This window comes from Garra rufa, chromosome 13, assembly GCF_049309525.1.
Source record: "Garra rufa chromosome 13, GarRuf1.0, whole genome shotgun sequence".
Classification (NCBI taxonomy): domain Eukaryota; kingdom Metazoa; phylum Chordata; class Actinopteri; order Cypriniformes; family Cyprinidae; genus Garra; species Garra rufa.
The window spans coordinates 37,152,063-37,167,871 of NC_133373.1; the positions used below are offsets into that span (position 1 = coordinate 37,152,063).

Here is a 15,809-nt window from a genome sequence, read left to right on the forward strand (position 1 = left end):
AGAAATATATATATACATATACAGTTACTTTAAATTCTAATAATATTTCACAATACTGTTTCAACTGTATTTTTTAAGAGTTTTCAGGGAGTTTTACTATCCAGAATGGTCAACCTCACCTGAGCACCTGTTGGCTGAACGTGTCTTTCTGCTCATCAGAGACACGTGAGGATGGAAAGCCTGGCGAGCGCAGAGCTTCTTTAAGCCACACCGTCAACAGAGCAAAGCAATGCTTGTTCAGACAGAAGAGCACCTCTGCAAACTGGTCCATCAGACTGCGGGACGACTGACCGCCGATGGCCTGATCAAAGAACAAATCTATCAGACTCCTGTGCATTTTTTTTAAAAACAGTATTACAACAACCCTCATATACAAGTTGCAAGCTCACCTCCAGCACAGCCAATAGGAGGAGTTTACCATCTTGCTGCACGACCTGACCAACAGGAGGAATGTCTGCGCAGTGCGGTATTAGTTCCGTCTGCAGCCAATGCAAATAAAGAGACAATTTAACACTGAATATGACTAATGTTCATGAAAGTACACTGCTGCTCAAAAGTTTGGGATCAGATGTCAGATGTTTAAAGATGTCAAGGCTCATCAAGGCTGCATTTATTTGATCAAAAATACTGAAAAAAAAACACCTGTAAAATAAAAATATATTGTGAAATATTATTTAAATTTAAAATAATTTTATTTTGTGTGAATATATTTTAAAAAGTAATTTATTCCTGTGATACAAAGCTAAATTTTCACCATCATTACTCTAGTCTTCAGTGTCAAGTGATTCTTCAGAAATCATTCTAATATGATAATATATAAAAAATAAAAATGTATAAATACATAAGCTCATACCAAAATCACTAAAAATTAAACTATATTTGAAAGCATATTTAAATTAAAACCATTATTTTATATTGTAATAACATTTTGCAATAAATTTTTTTCTGTATTTTTGATCAAATAAATGTAGAAATACATAAACTGATTAAAAATAAAAATATATAAATATAAAAGCGCATTACAAAATCACAAATTAAGCTATATTTGAAAGCATATTTAAATTAAAACCATTATTTTATATTGTAATAACATTTTGCAATATTACTGTTTTTTCTGTATTTTTGATTAAATAAATGTAGAAATATTAGAAAAAAATATAAAAATATATATAAATATAAAAGTGCATTAAAAAAATCACTAAAAATTAAACTATATTTGAAAGCATATTTAAATTAAAACCATTATTTTATATTGTAATAACATTTTGCAATATTAATTTTTTTCTGTATTTTTGATCAAATAAATGTAGAAATACATAAAAACTGATTAAAAATAAAAATATATAAATATAAAAGTGCATTAAAAAATCACTAAAAATTAAACTATATTTGAAAGCATATTTAAATTAAAACCATTATTTTATATTGTAATAACATTTTGCAATATTACTGTTTTTGTCTGTATTTTTGATCAAATAAATGTAGAAATATTATTAAAAATACAAATATACAAATATAAAAGCGCATTACAAAATAACAAAAAATAAACTATATTTGAAAACATATTTAAAGTAAAACCATATTGTAATAACATTTTGCAATATTATTTTCTTCTGAATATTTGATCAAATAAATGTAGAAATATTAAAACATGTAAAAAAAATTATATATAAAAATATAAAGTGGATTTGCAAAATCACTAAAAATTAAACTATATTTGAAAGCATATTTAAATTAAAACCATTATTTTATATTGTAATAACATTTTGCAATATAAATTTTTTTCTGTATTTTTGATCAAATAAATGTAGAAATACATAAAAAACTGATTAAAAATAAAAATATATAAATATAAAAGCGCATTACAAAATCACAAATTAAGCTATATTTGAAAGCATATTTAAATTAAAACCATTATTTTATATTGTAATAACATTTTGCAATATTACTGTTTTTGTCTGTATTTTTGATCAAATAAATGTAGAAATATTATTAAAAATACAAATATACAAATATAAAAGCGCATTACAAAATAACAAAAAATAAACTATATTTGAAAACATATTTAAAGTAAAACCATATTGTAATAACATTTTGCAATATTATTTTTTTCTGAATATTTGATCAAATAAATGTAGAAATACATAAACTGATTAAAAATAAAAATATATAAATATAAAAGCGCATTACAAAATCACAAATTAAGCTATATTTGAAAGCATTTTTAAATTAAAACCATTATTTTATATTGTAATAACATTTTGCAATATTACTGTTTTTTCTGTATTTTTGATTAAATAAATGTAGAAATATTAGAAAAAATATATAAAAATATATATAAATATAAAAGTGCATTAAAAAAATCACTAAAAATTAAACTATATTTGAAAGCATATTTAAATTAAAACCATTATTTTATATTGTACTAACATTTTGCAATATTACTGTTTTTGTCTGTATTTTTGATCAAATAAATGTAGAAATATTAGAAAAAAAATAATTATTAAAAATACAAATATACAAATATAAAAGCACATTACAAAATAACAAAAAATAAACTATATTTGAAAACATATTTAAAGTAAAACCATATTGTAATAACATTTTGCAATATTATTTTTTTCTGAATATTTGATCAAATAAATGTAGAAATATTAAAACATGTAAAAAAAATATATATATAAAAATATAAAGTGGATTTGCAAAATCACTAAAAATTAAACTATATTTGAAAGCATATTTAAATTAAAACCATTATTTTGTATTGTAATAACATTTTGCAATATTAATTTTTTTTCTGTATTTTTGATCAAATAAATGTAGAAATACATAAAAAACTGATTAAAAATAAAAATATATAAATATAAAAGCGCATTACAAAATCACAAATTAAGCTATATTTGAAAGCATATTTAAATTAAAACCATTATTTTATATTGTAATAACATTTTGCAATATTAATTTTTTTTCTGTATTTTTGATCAAATAAATGTAGAAATACATAAAAAACTGATTAAAAATAAAAATATATAAATATAAAAGCGCATTACAAAATCACAAATTAAGCTATATTTGAAAGCATATTTAAATTAAAACCATTATTTTATATTGTAATAACATTTTGCAATATGAGTTTTTTCAGTATTTTTGATTAAATAAATGTAGAAATATTAGAAAAAAATATAAAAATATATATAAATATAAAAGTGCATTAAAAAAAATCACTAAAAATTAAACTATATTTGAAAGCATATTTAAATTAAAACCATTATTTTATATTGTACTAACATTTTGCAATATTACTGTTTTTGTCTGTATTTTTGATCAAATAAATGTAGAAATATTAGAAAAAAAATAATTATTAAAAATACAAATATACAAATATAAAAGCACATTACAAAATAACAAAAAATAAACTATATTTGAAAACATATTTAAAGTAAAACCATATTGTAATAACATTTTGCAATATTTTTTTTCTGAATATTTGATCAAATAAATGTAGAAATATTAAAACATGTAAAAAAATTATATATAAAAATATAAAGTGGATTTGCAAAATCACTAAAAATTAAACTATATTTGAAAGCATATTTAAATTAAATCCATTATTTTATATTGTAATAACATTTTGCAATATTATAGTTTTTTCTGTATTTTTGATCAAATAAATGCAGCCTTAAGTCTTACTGATCCTAAACTTTTGAGCGGCAGTGTATATTTGACAGGAGGTAAAGAAACACAAACTGAAGGTCATTCACACCTTTTCTAATCAGCATTTTAGAATGATTTCTGAAGGATCATGTGACACTGAACAATGGAGTAAAGATGCTGAAAATTCAGCTTTGCATCACGAGAATAAATTACATTTTAAGTTACATTGAAAGAGAAAACAGTTATCTTAAATTGAAATATTATTTCACAATATTCCTGCTTTTATTGGATTTTTCATCAAATAAGTGCAGTCCTGGAGACTTCTTTAAAACATTTTAAAATCTTAATAATTCCAAACGTGACCAGAAGTGTGTTCCTATGTGAATAATACTTCAGCTTGACCTTTGACTTACAAAGAAAAGGCAGGTAGATTTGACTGTCGGTGCTTCTGGGAATTTCAGTGACAGCACTCCTATGGCCGAAACACAGCGGCATTAGAGAAATGACTCCGTTTTAAATAATACAGAGGCTTAGACATTCACACACGTTCATGACTTACCACAGTGAAACACGGCTTTCACATCAAGGCTCTCTGATAAGAATAAATCGGGCTTCCGTTTGAGGGCCTACGAATCAGACAGAGCCAATGAACAGAGCACATGACTCAAACCCCGCCCCTGGAACCCTGTCAATCACTCCTTTGCCCCGCCCACCCTCCATCACTCACTCCCTACACCTGTCTAGCTCTAGAAAAATCAACCAAACATACATATTCAATGCAAACAGATCAGGTAAGTAAGAAATCAACAGCAAAGAAACTAAAATACTGAAATTTAACTCAATAGAAACTAAAAGTATGATGATTTTTTCTCTCTTTAGCGTTCTCACTTGTTTTTTTTTTTTTCATCTGTTCGATCACTACTTTCTCTGCTCAGTTGGACTGAATGCAACAGAAATCTAAGTAACATGTACGATAAAGACAACTGATGCATTAAGAAACTCATTGAGGATGAGAGGATATTTAAGAAAGAGACAGAGAGAAACCGATAGAGAGGGAGAAACTCATGAGAACCTCATGAGAAGACATAAACGAGAGAGCCAATTCATTTGAATCAATTAATTAATTAATTGAGATGAATTAATTTAGGCTTTCATCGGTTTTAGGGCTGGAATGACACTGGAAGGGGCAGTAGATCCTTATTGTTAGTTATCAAGGATGCATTAAATCGATCAAAAGCGACAGTAAAGACATAAAAAAATGTTACAAAATATTTCTAATTTTAAATAAATGCTATTTATCAAAAACACAACAAAAAAACAAAGCATCATGTGACACTGAAGACTGAAGTAATGATGCTGAAAATTCAGCTTGATCACAGGAATAAATTATGGTTTAAAATATATTCAAATAGAAAACAGTTTTTAAACTGTAATATTTTACAATATATTCAGAAAACATCTAATTTAGAAAATCTCTAAATAATAATATTTTACAATATTACTATTATTTATTATTTAACAATTCATTTACGTTTTCTGCAATAACATGTTAACTTCCCTTTATTCCTTGTTTAAAGGAAAAAATGCAACAAATAATTGAATAAATACATAAATAATGTGTGCAATTACTGGAATTGCCAATTTCTGTGGATGACACTGACAACGAAATATGTGTGTCTCGATATAAAGACAGGTAGATCATTGCAATTTACTAATTTTATTATTCCATTTGTTTATAAAAAATTATAGAATCTCAAACATTATATATTTACAATATATTCAGAAAACATCTAAATAAGAGTAATATTACTGTAGTTTTGATCAAATAAATGCAAACAAATATAATGATCAAAAATAAATAATACATATTATTTAAAAATTAATTTGAAGTTTTCTGCCATGACATGTTAACTTCCCTTCATTCCTTTTTAAAAGGAAAAATACAACATATAAATAATAATAAAAATAAATAAATAAATACATTAATAAATAACGTGCGCAATTATTGGAACTGCCAATTTATTATTCTATTTATTTATAAATAGTATAGAATCTCAAACATTAATTTATTAAGTAGAATAATATTTCACAATATTACTGTAGTTTTGATTAAATGAGAAAAAAAGAAGTTTTCTGCAATAACATGTTAACTTCCCTAACTGCTTTTTGTTAAAGGGGTCATCCGATGCCCATTTTCCACAAGTTAATATGATGCTTTAGGGTAGAAATGAAAAGTTTGTAATATACTTTGATTAAAAATTCTCTATGGTAGTGTAAAAAAAACCCACTCATTTTACCTGGTAAAAATGCCTCTGTTCTCAACAAGCAATATCAGTACCTGGCCCTTTAAATGATATGATCCTCTGCTCACCCCGCCCTTCAGTTCTGTGGGGTGTGTCATTACATAGCACACGGGGTGTTGCCTAGACAACAGTTGGGGGTATAGTTGTATAGTTTGGGGGAAAATGGCTTTGAAGACACTGTACAACCCCATCCATTGAAAATTTAATTTAAAAACACTTTTGCAGGTATTGCGTTAAGGTTACATCTTAATCCTTAACAGACACCGTTTTAAACCATCTAGCGTTACAAAGCTAAGCTTTATACTGACCCTCGTTTATAAAGCAGTATGGCGAGAAATGATTCATGTAAACATGAACCCATTTAGATAAATCAGCGGTCACATTCCCTCAGTGCTGTCAGTTTACTTCTCACTCGGGGCGGGTCTATGCTAAAACACTGCTGTCTATCAACTATTGCAGGAGTGGCCTCTGTCGGTGTTACGCCACAACGACAGGCATCTGAGAACGGCTCGATATGAGAAGAGGCAAATTATTTTACTAAATTAAAAGAAAACTACTGGGTGGATCTTTGTCATTCTGGGTGGTTGTGTAAACACTCCCAACACACATTTTAGTTCAAACAGCTTGTAAAAGTGCATGTGGCACTGGATGACCCCTTTAAGGGAATGCAATTAGTAAATAAATACATACATAAATAATGTGCACAATTATTGGAATTGCCGATTTTTGTGGATGACACTGACAACGGAAATGTGTGTATCGATATAAAGACAGGTAGATCATTGCTATTTACTCATTTTTTTATTATTCTATTTATTTATAAAGAGTATAGAATATCAAACATTACATTTACAATATATTCAAAAAACATCTAATTTAGAATAATATTTCACAATATTAGTGTAGTTTTGATCAAATAAAAAATAAATAAATAAAACATAATTTAACAATTAATTTGAAGTTTTCTGCAATAACATGTTAACTTCCCTAATTGCTTTTTATTAAGGGAATGCAATAAATAAATACATAAATAATGTGTGCAATTATTGGAATATTTATAAATAGTATAGAATCTCAAACATTAATTTAAAATATATTAGAATAATATTTTACAATATTACTGTAGTTTTGATCAAATAAATGCAGTTTACTGTAGGTTTGATAAATAAACAAATAAAATATATTATTTAACAACTGATTAAGTGTTACATGTTAACTTAAATTCCTTTATTGCCCATTTTTGTGGATGACACTGACAATGAAATGTGTGTATTGATCAAAAAAGACAAATAGATCATAGCTTTTTACTAATTTTATTTATTATTCTATTTATTTATAAATAATATAGAATCTCAAACATTATTTTACATCTAAATTAAAATAATATTTTACAATATTACTGTAGTTTTGATAAAATAAATGCAGTTTCAGTAACATGTTAAATTACCTTAATTCCTTTTTTAAAGGAAAAAATGCTGTAAATAAATACATAATGTGCTCAATTATTGGAATTGACAAGAAATGTGTGTATTGATATAAAGACAGGCAGATCATTGCTACTTACTAATTTTTGTTATTATTATATTTTTTATAAATGGCATAGAATCTCAAACATTAATTTACAATATATTAAAAAAAACATCTAATTTAGAATAACAGTTTTCATTTTTACTGTAGTTTTGATCAAATAAATGCAGTTTACTCTAGGTTTGATAATTAACTTAAAAATTCACTTTTCTGCAATAACATTAAATTCCCTTAATTCCTTTTTTAAAGGAAAAAATGCAATAAATAAATACATAATTATTGGAACTGCCAATTTTTGTGGATGACACTGACAACAAAATATGTGTGTATTGATATAAAGACAGGTAGATCATTGCTATTTACTAATTTTATTTATTATTCTATTTATTTATAAACAGATATATAAACATTTCATAACTATATGCTTAACATAATTTATTTTAAATGACTTAAAATCCTAAAACTTGATTTTTGGGTGAAAAAAAGAAAAAAAAGAAAAGAAATTCTGAGAAACGCAACACGATCACAGCCAAGTTTTGTAATAAACCGCCACAAGGAGAAGGATCTTTGGACTGAATGAGACGTACACAGATTAGAGGTGTTCTGTGTGACTATTGGACAAAAGAGCTGTCAATCATCCAATAGCAAAACCCCTCAGGTCAATTCCACTGCCCGAGAAAAACGAGGGTCTGTAAAGACCCCGTGACACAGGACAGGAGGGAGGAGAAGTGAGAAAGAAAGGGACAGCGAAAGAAGAGAGAAACCCAAAGTGAATGAAATAAGAAACCAAAAACACACCTGAGCTTGGAGTTGCATAAATGAATCAACAATATCAGGATGATCCCTGGGCCCTAAAATATAATAAAGATGAAACTTAAGAAATAATAAGAATAATAAGAATATATACAAACAGCAAAAGAACAGATCGAACAGTCATGTGGAACGGAAAAGTCAACTGGACGGAAATAATCGCACGCGTGAGAGAAGTAGGGCAGAGAAAGAGGAGGGAACATGAACGACTTGAAGGCAGTTGCGATAAACGAAAAGAGGAAAAACAACAACAAAAAAAGACAGATCAATGAGTCCGTTCTGAAGGGAAGAAACAAAGAAGGAAACCAAATAGAAGTAACGAGAGAAAGAAAAGAAACCTAAAAAACAAAAGAAACAGTGGGTTTGGAGTGGGAACCCAGGAGGCACCTGTTACTGTGATGACACTCGTGTTGCTTGCTTTCTTTTTAGTGTGCATTTTATTTGTTCACATTTGTCTGTAAATTCAATTCATACACCCGACTGGCCCCGCCGCTGCTGGTGAGCGCTTGGTTCCCACCACCACCCCGGAAGAGCAAGGTAGCAGTCAGTCCCAAACTTCCCTCCCTTTGCTGTTCCCACACTCCAAACAAGACCCCGCCCCCACAAACCCAAACCCCGCCCACCCACCAAACCCCGCCCCTCACAGAAAACAAACTACAGACAAACAGACAGGCCACGGCAGGTCCTCTCGGCCATGTCACCTGATCGGGATAAGAGTGTTATCGCTCACATTTCTGCTGGTTTGGAAACGACGTGGTTAAAACAGAAGACATGGAGAATGACAAACAGGAAACAGGAAGTGATGCAAGCGAGCTAGAGGACACATGCAAAAAACAACTGTGTGTGTGTGTGGTAGGAAGTCATGCTGGGCTGGACTGGACTGAATTTTAGGCTGTTTTCACACTTTTTGTCACTGGTTGGCCCAAACCAGAAAAATGATATCACCAAAAATAAAAATTTGGTTATTTGCTAAACGAGTTGGAGTTTTGAGTACAAAAAAATACATAAATAAATACACTTTTGGGACTTGTAATATTTTTTAAAGAAGTCTCTTATGCTCATCTTAGGCTGCATTTATTTGACCAAAAATACAGAAAAAAAATGTAACATTGCAAAATGTTATTACAATATAAAATAATGGTTTTTATTTTAATATACTTTAAAGGTTGTATCAGCGATTTCTAGCCTAAAACATAAAGTGTCTATTTCAGCTGACCTTTCTTCACGATCCGCTCGCTGCCTGACCCATAAATTGTCTGTGAAAAAAAACGCGTCTCTCTCGTCAGCCTAGGGTCCGAGATATGCCAAAAAAACAATCGGCGCTATCAACACACCACAGATAACCAAACAGTGCTCCAACCAATCAGCGTCAGGGGTTTGGTGTTGTGGACTTTCCTACTGGTGCTGGGTTGTGAGGGAGGCGGGGCGAAAATCCACAACACCAAACCCCTGACGCTGATTGGTTGGAACACTGTTTGTTTATCTGTGGAAAGGTTGGTAGTGCCGATTGTTTTTTTGGCATATCTCGGACCCTAGGCTGACCAGAGAGACACGGTTTTTTCACAGACAATTTATGGGTCAGGCAGCGAGCGGATCGTGATGAAAGGTCAGCTGAAATTGACACTTTATGTTTTAGGCTAGAAATCGCTGATACAACCTTTAAAATATAATTTATTCCTGTAAAGCGAAGCTGTTACTCTAGTCTTCAGTGTCACATGATCCTTCAGAAATCATTCTAATATGTTGTTTTATTATTAGAATTATTAATGTTGGAATCAGTTGCGCTGCCAAATATGTTTTTGGAACCTGTGATTGTTTTTTTCAGGATTCTTTGATGAATAAGTTAAAAAGAAGAGCATTTATTCTAACAATGTGAATCTATGCTATCATTTTTTTATTAATTTAAAACATCCTAGGTGAATAAAAGTATTAATTTTTTGCTAAAAAAAGAAAGAATAAAAATGTACTGATCCAAAACTTTTTGACAGTAGTGTATATTGTTAAAAAAAACTTTCTATTTTAAATAAATGCTGCTCTTTTTAAGCTTTTATTAATCAAAGAATGCTGAAAAAAAAGTATCACAGGTTCCAAAAAAATATTAAGCAGCACAACTGTTTTCAACACTGATAATAAATCAGTATATTAGAATGGTTTCTGAAGGATTATGTGACACTGAAGACTGAAGTAATGATTCTGAAAATGTAACTTTAATTACAGATATAAATTACATTTTAATGTGTACTGTGTACTAACATAAAAAAACATTGTTTTATGTCATAATATTTCACAATATTTTTTTTTCTGTATTTTTGATCAAGCAAACACAGCCTTGATGAGCATAAGAAACTTCTTTAAAAACATTAAAAAAACTTACTGATCCCAAACTTTTGACTGGCAGTGTGTATGTGTGTGTATATATGTGTTTTCTTTGTAATTATTTGTGGAATTTAATAGCAATTTCCTATATCACATTTTTTTCAGTAATAGTCATTTCATTATATTTCATTCTTTTTATGTATCTACACAGAGTAATCAAGCAAAAGGTGGTATGTTTTTCATTCAAAAGTGGATGGAAGTGCTGCAATCAAAAGAGTGAAGCCCTAAGATAAGTTTAACAGGTGCAAAAACCTAATCCACAATTTATGAATTTGTATACACAGCATTAATGTTAAGTAGGGTTGCATTCATAATCATATTTTGATAAGAGCAAACCTTCTCAGTGACAAATTGTGATAAATCCAAACATGAATCTTGACTGTGATCATGATTGTGGTTGCTGAATAAACACACCTTTGCCACAATACCAAGTTTTTTGTTGTTGTTGTTTTAACAGAAAAACGTTAACATATATTTGCACCCATTAAAAGCAGTTGACCTACAGACCAGAGCTTTTTATTAAAAGATGCAAGAACGAATATTGAGTGACACTACGACACAGACAGATTTGAAAATGGTCTTGAAAGTGGTTTAGAAAACAGCCATCACCAAATCTGACTTCAAAAACCCTATTTACATTTGGTATTAAGATCCATCTCAGGTGGTCCGATCATAAATGATGAGCGCTACATACCGATGTAAACATAGCCTAAACTGCTATATCGCTTATGCACTTATATATATAGATATATAGATTAATCTTTATTCAAGCTACAAAAGTTAATCGGTGACTACTGCAGTTGAGTGACTTCTCAATTTTCATAACAGGTTTCACTTTGAAAGCAGTGCTGTCTCTTTAAAACCTGACACAGATGAAGCGGATTTGACACATATCTGATTTTGTCCCCAAATCTTTACAAACTAATTAGTGCAAACACAATTCAAGGCTTACAGTATGTCACAAAAGTGAGTAGCACCCTTCACATTTCAACAACGATTTTAGTATCTTCTCAAGGGACAATACTATAGAAATGAAACTTGGATATATTTTAGAGTAGTCAGTGTGCAGCTTGTATAGCAGTATAAATTTACTGTCCTTTGAAAATAACTCAACATACAGCCATTATTGTCAAAATAGCTGGCAACAAAAGTGAGTACACCCTAAGTGAACTTGTCCAAAGTGTCAATATATTGTGTTAGCACTATTGTTATCTGGCACTGCCTTAATCATCCTGGGCATGGAATTGATCAGAGCTGCACAGGTTGTTGCTGGGATCCTCTTCCACTCCTTACAGAGCTGCTGGACATTAGACACATGGTGCTTCTCCACCTTATGCTTGAGGATGCCCCACAGGTGCTTAATAGGGTTCAGGTCTGGAGACATACTTGGCCACCCCATCACCTTCAGCTTCTTTATCAAGGCAGTTGTCATCTTGGTGGTGTGTTTGGGATCGTTATAATGTTGGTAAACTGCTGTTCCGCCTAGTTTCTGAAGGCAAGGCATCATGTTCTGCTTCAGAATGTACAGTACATGTTGGTTTCCCTTAAAGAACTGCAGCTCCCCAGTGCCAGCAGCACTCATGCAGCCCCAGACCATGATGCTACCACCACCATGCTTGACTGTAGGCAAGACACAATTTTCTTGGTACTCCTCACCAGGGCATCGCCACACATGCTGGACACCATCTGAGCCAAACAAGTTTGTCTTATAGTCTGATCAGACCACAGGACATGGTTCCAGTAATTCATGCTCTTGGACAGGTTGTCTTCAGCAAACTGTTTGGAGGCTTTCTTTTGAGCCAGCTTCAGATGAGGCCTCCTTCAGGGACGGCGCTTATGCAAACTGACTTGTTGCAGTGTGTGGGGTATGGTCTGAGCACTGAGAAGCTGACCTTCTACTTCTGCAACCTTTAAAGCAATGCTGGCAGCACTCATGCATGTGTTTTTTGAAGCCAGGTTCTGCACCTGACGCACAGAATGAGTGCTCAACTTCGTTGCTTGACCCTTGCGAGGCCTGTTCTGAATGGAACCCTTCTTGGAAAACCTCTGTGTGACCCTGACCACTGTAGTGTAACTCAGTTTTAGGGTGTTACTGAACCTCTAATAGCCTCGGCCATCTTTGTGGAGAGCAACAATTCTAATTCTCAAATCCTCAGAGAGTTTTTTGCCATGAGATGCCATGTTGAACATCCAGTAGTCAGTATGAGAGAATTGTACTTAAAGCACCTCATTTTAACTGCTCTAATACAAGATACACAACTTTGTATGGTCCTGTCAAGCAGACAAGAACGTAAACATGAGGAATAGGACATGTGGCTTTGCATGGTTAAACAACATACTGCTGTTATAACTTAGGGTGCACTCACTTTTGTTGCCAGCAATTTTGACAATAATGGCTATAATGGTTATTTTATTGACTGTAAATCTATACTGCTATACGAGCTGCACATTGACTACTCTAAAATATATCTACGTTTCATTTCTATAGTATTGTCCCTTTAGAAGATATACTAAAATGGCTGCTGAAATGTGAAGGGTGTACTTACTTTTGTGCGACCTGCGCGTAATCGTTCCTCGGGCTGGATGAAGATGATTGGTGGGTCGGATTAGGCTCACGGGCTGCCAATTGAATAGCCTCGGTCTAATATGAGTTATGGTCACATAATAGAATTCACATTTACATGCATTTGTAATGCATCCTGATGTTCCCTGGAAAATGGTAAAGCACCGCCCACTCACCTGTCAGTCAAATGTCACCTGAAATGACTGTTAATACCAAATTTAAACAGGACCAAATGCATTCGGATCCAAATCACAAACTCCAGCGTGAAAACACCCTTGATGCATGTGTAAAACTCATAGGGTGAAAAAAAATCCCAAGCAGAACATCAGGATCAAAAGTCACCACACCATTTCAGAAAACAAGAACAGTTTCATAAACCATGCCCATTTCTGCGCTCTGTTTGTGTGTGTGCGCATTTAAAAGACAAAGAAAGAAACAGATGCATGCAAACAACTGGAAACAGTGACAGTAAAGACATAAAACCACATGATTTCCTTCGCCCCCTGCAGCTGGATGTTCCCAGCATGCCTACCTTGCTGGAAGATGGTCAGTGTAACAGAAGTGACCAATTCAAACAGCGCTTTGATTGGGGGGAAATGATTTGTTTCGCTGGCAAATATGTGGACCATCTGCAAGAGAACAAAATCAAATCACACAAAACTCATAGAAGGCAACACAACACATTCAGGGTTTCTGAGATGTCAAAACCAAATTTTAGACTTTTTAAGACTTGCACAAATAAAATGAATACCGTATGTCCATACAGAACAATCTCATACAATCTAAAAAAAAAAATCATGTAACTCTTTTTTTTAGAAGTTGCTAATATGATAACGTGTTTTAAAAAGGGCAATAAAAAAGATTATTGCACTTAAATATCTATACAGACCATCTTAAATAATGTTCTTAGTTTTTTCTTCCTGTGACGGGGTATTTCAGTGAGAAGATTTTAGTGAGAGTTTAGGAGTTTACATTGAATGAAATGTCAAATACAGATTGAAACAATATCTGTTGGATGAATTAATGTTATTAAACTTGAAATGGTAATTAAAACTTTTCCTATTGAGTTCATGGCTTCAAACTTAAAATGTTTTTTAGGACCCACATGCATATAAACATGCATTTGTTATAGTGTTGTGTACCTGGCGTGTTAAATCAAGTGCAGATGCCTGTGGTATGGTACTGTACATCTGCCCCAGCATCTCACTCAGCTGAGACACCATGGGGGCAAAATCATGCAGAAGAGTTCTCACAGACTTCTCAAAGATGGCACACACCGCCTGAGAGAGAGCAGAATTAAATCTGTCCTGCAACCATATCGAAAAGATATAATAATGAGTCAGAATAAGGAGTCTGCAATTACCTCCACGACCTGCGAGTCATTCAGCCACTTACTGAGGACCGTCTGTATCAGTGCAAACACCTGCTGGAGCACCACCACCACCTACAACACACAAACACACTCTAGTTCACCTCGGACACATGCAAACGTCTGCTTCAGAGTGAAAGCAGAGAGCTGGAAGGTACTTACAGGGTTGGGGCCTGTCTGAGGCGGGGTTGATTTGATGGGCGGGGCATTTTCTCCTGACTCCTCCTCCTGTTTGGTGATGTCCAGTGTGGTGAAGAGATTGGACAGCAGACCGAGGATGTGAATAATGGCCAGTTTATTCGAAGGGTTGGGCTGAAAAGAGAAACCAGGGTCAGATTGTTATTTGAAATGCTCTTTTATTTTACAGGGGCCATATTTTACAATTTTAATGCATACAGATAATTAAGATTTTTCTTTCATGCACCTAAAACAGTCGTTATTAGTCATCCATGAACATTTTATGAACAAGAGTGTTTTTCTACTCTAGCTTTAAGAGAGTAGAAAAAATAACATCTATTATGAGTACCTAAACTTCACATACTAGCATAGCTCAAACTTTTGTTTGCAAAAGAAAACCAAGTTAGGGCTAAACAATTACAAAGAGTTCATTCGCAAAAACAGATAGCTCAGTTTTTAATTTTCATTGTGCATTCCAATTAATCTCAATAAAAACCTGCAGTTGGGTTATTTTGATTGAGTAGTAATAACTAAAAATACTAACTAACACAATAAAACACAACAAAAACATGATAAAAAACATGATTTTTGAAAATATAATCCCAACATGGTTTTATATACGTAACAAAAAAACTCAATCTTTAACTACATTTGAAATAAAAACAGAAAATAATAGTTTCAATACATTGTTTTAATAGTTTCATACAGACTGAGTAATTTGGGGGGGGGGGGGGGGGGGTTGATGTTAGCTGTGTTATTTTAGTATTTCGATACTATTGTATTTTTTTATTAATAGTTTGAATACATTTTTTTAACACAGCTAACATCAAACACATTTCAAAGGGGGAGTGAAAAATTCCACAAAATGAGCACTTTATGTAGTAATAATCAATTTTTTGCCTCAGTAACGGTGCAGAGACAGGGCGGGTGGGGAGTATTGGGCGTATGCTGTGTGCCGGCGCTCCTGGGAACATCAGCGGTAATTAAAGAGTCGTTAAACAACCATTAAGCCAACAGTCTAATTACTGCT

At 31.9% G+C, this 15,809-nt stretch overlaps 1 protein-coding gene across 1 annotated transcript in view; it reads right to left on the bottom strand.

Annotated features, from left to right (window-relative positions):
• ipo13b (importin 13b) overlaps positions 1 to 15,809 on the bottom strand; it is a 57,301-nt gene that overhangs the window by 5,107 nt on the left and 36,385 nt on the right. The window contains exons 15-23 of the mRNA XM_073852795.1: positions 14,765 to 14,914; positions 14,597 to 14,677; positions 14,376 to 14,513; positions 13,766 to 13,862; positions 8,283 to 8,335; positions 4,214 to 4,280; positions 4,068 to 4,126; positions 390 to 479; positions 120 to 301 (exon numbers count right to left, since the gene is read on the bottom strand). Coding sequence (XP_073708896.1) covers positions 120 to 301; positions 390 to 479; positions 4,068 to 4,126; positions 4,214 to 4,280; positions 8,283 to 8,335; positions 13,766 to 13,862; positions 14,376 to 14,513; positions 14,597 to 14,677; positions 14,765 to 14,914 — 917 coding nt within the window. The remainder of the gene's footprint in view (positions 1 to 119; positions 302 to 389; positions 480 to 4,067; positions 4,127 to 4,213; positions 4,281 to 8,282; positions 8,336 to 13,765; positions 13,863 to 14,375; positions 14,514 to 14,596; positions 14,678 to 14,764; positions 14,915 to 15,809) is intronic.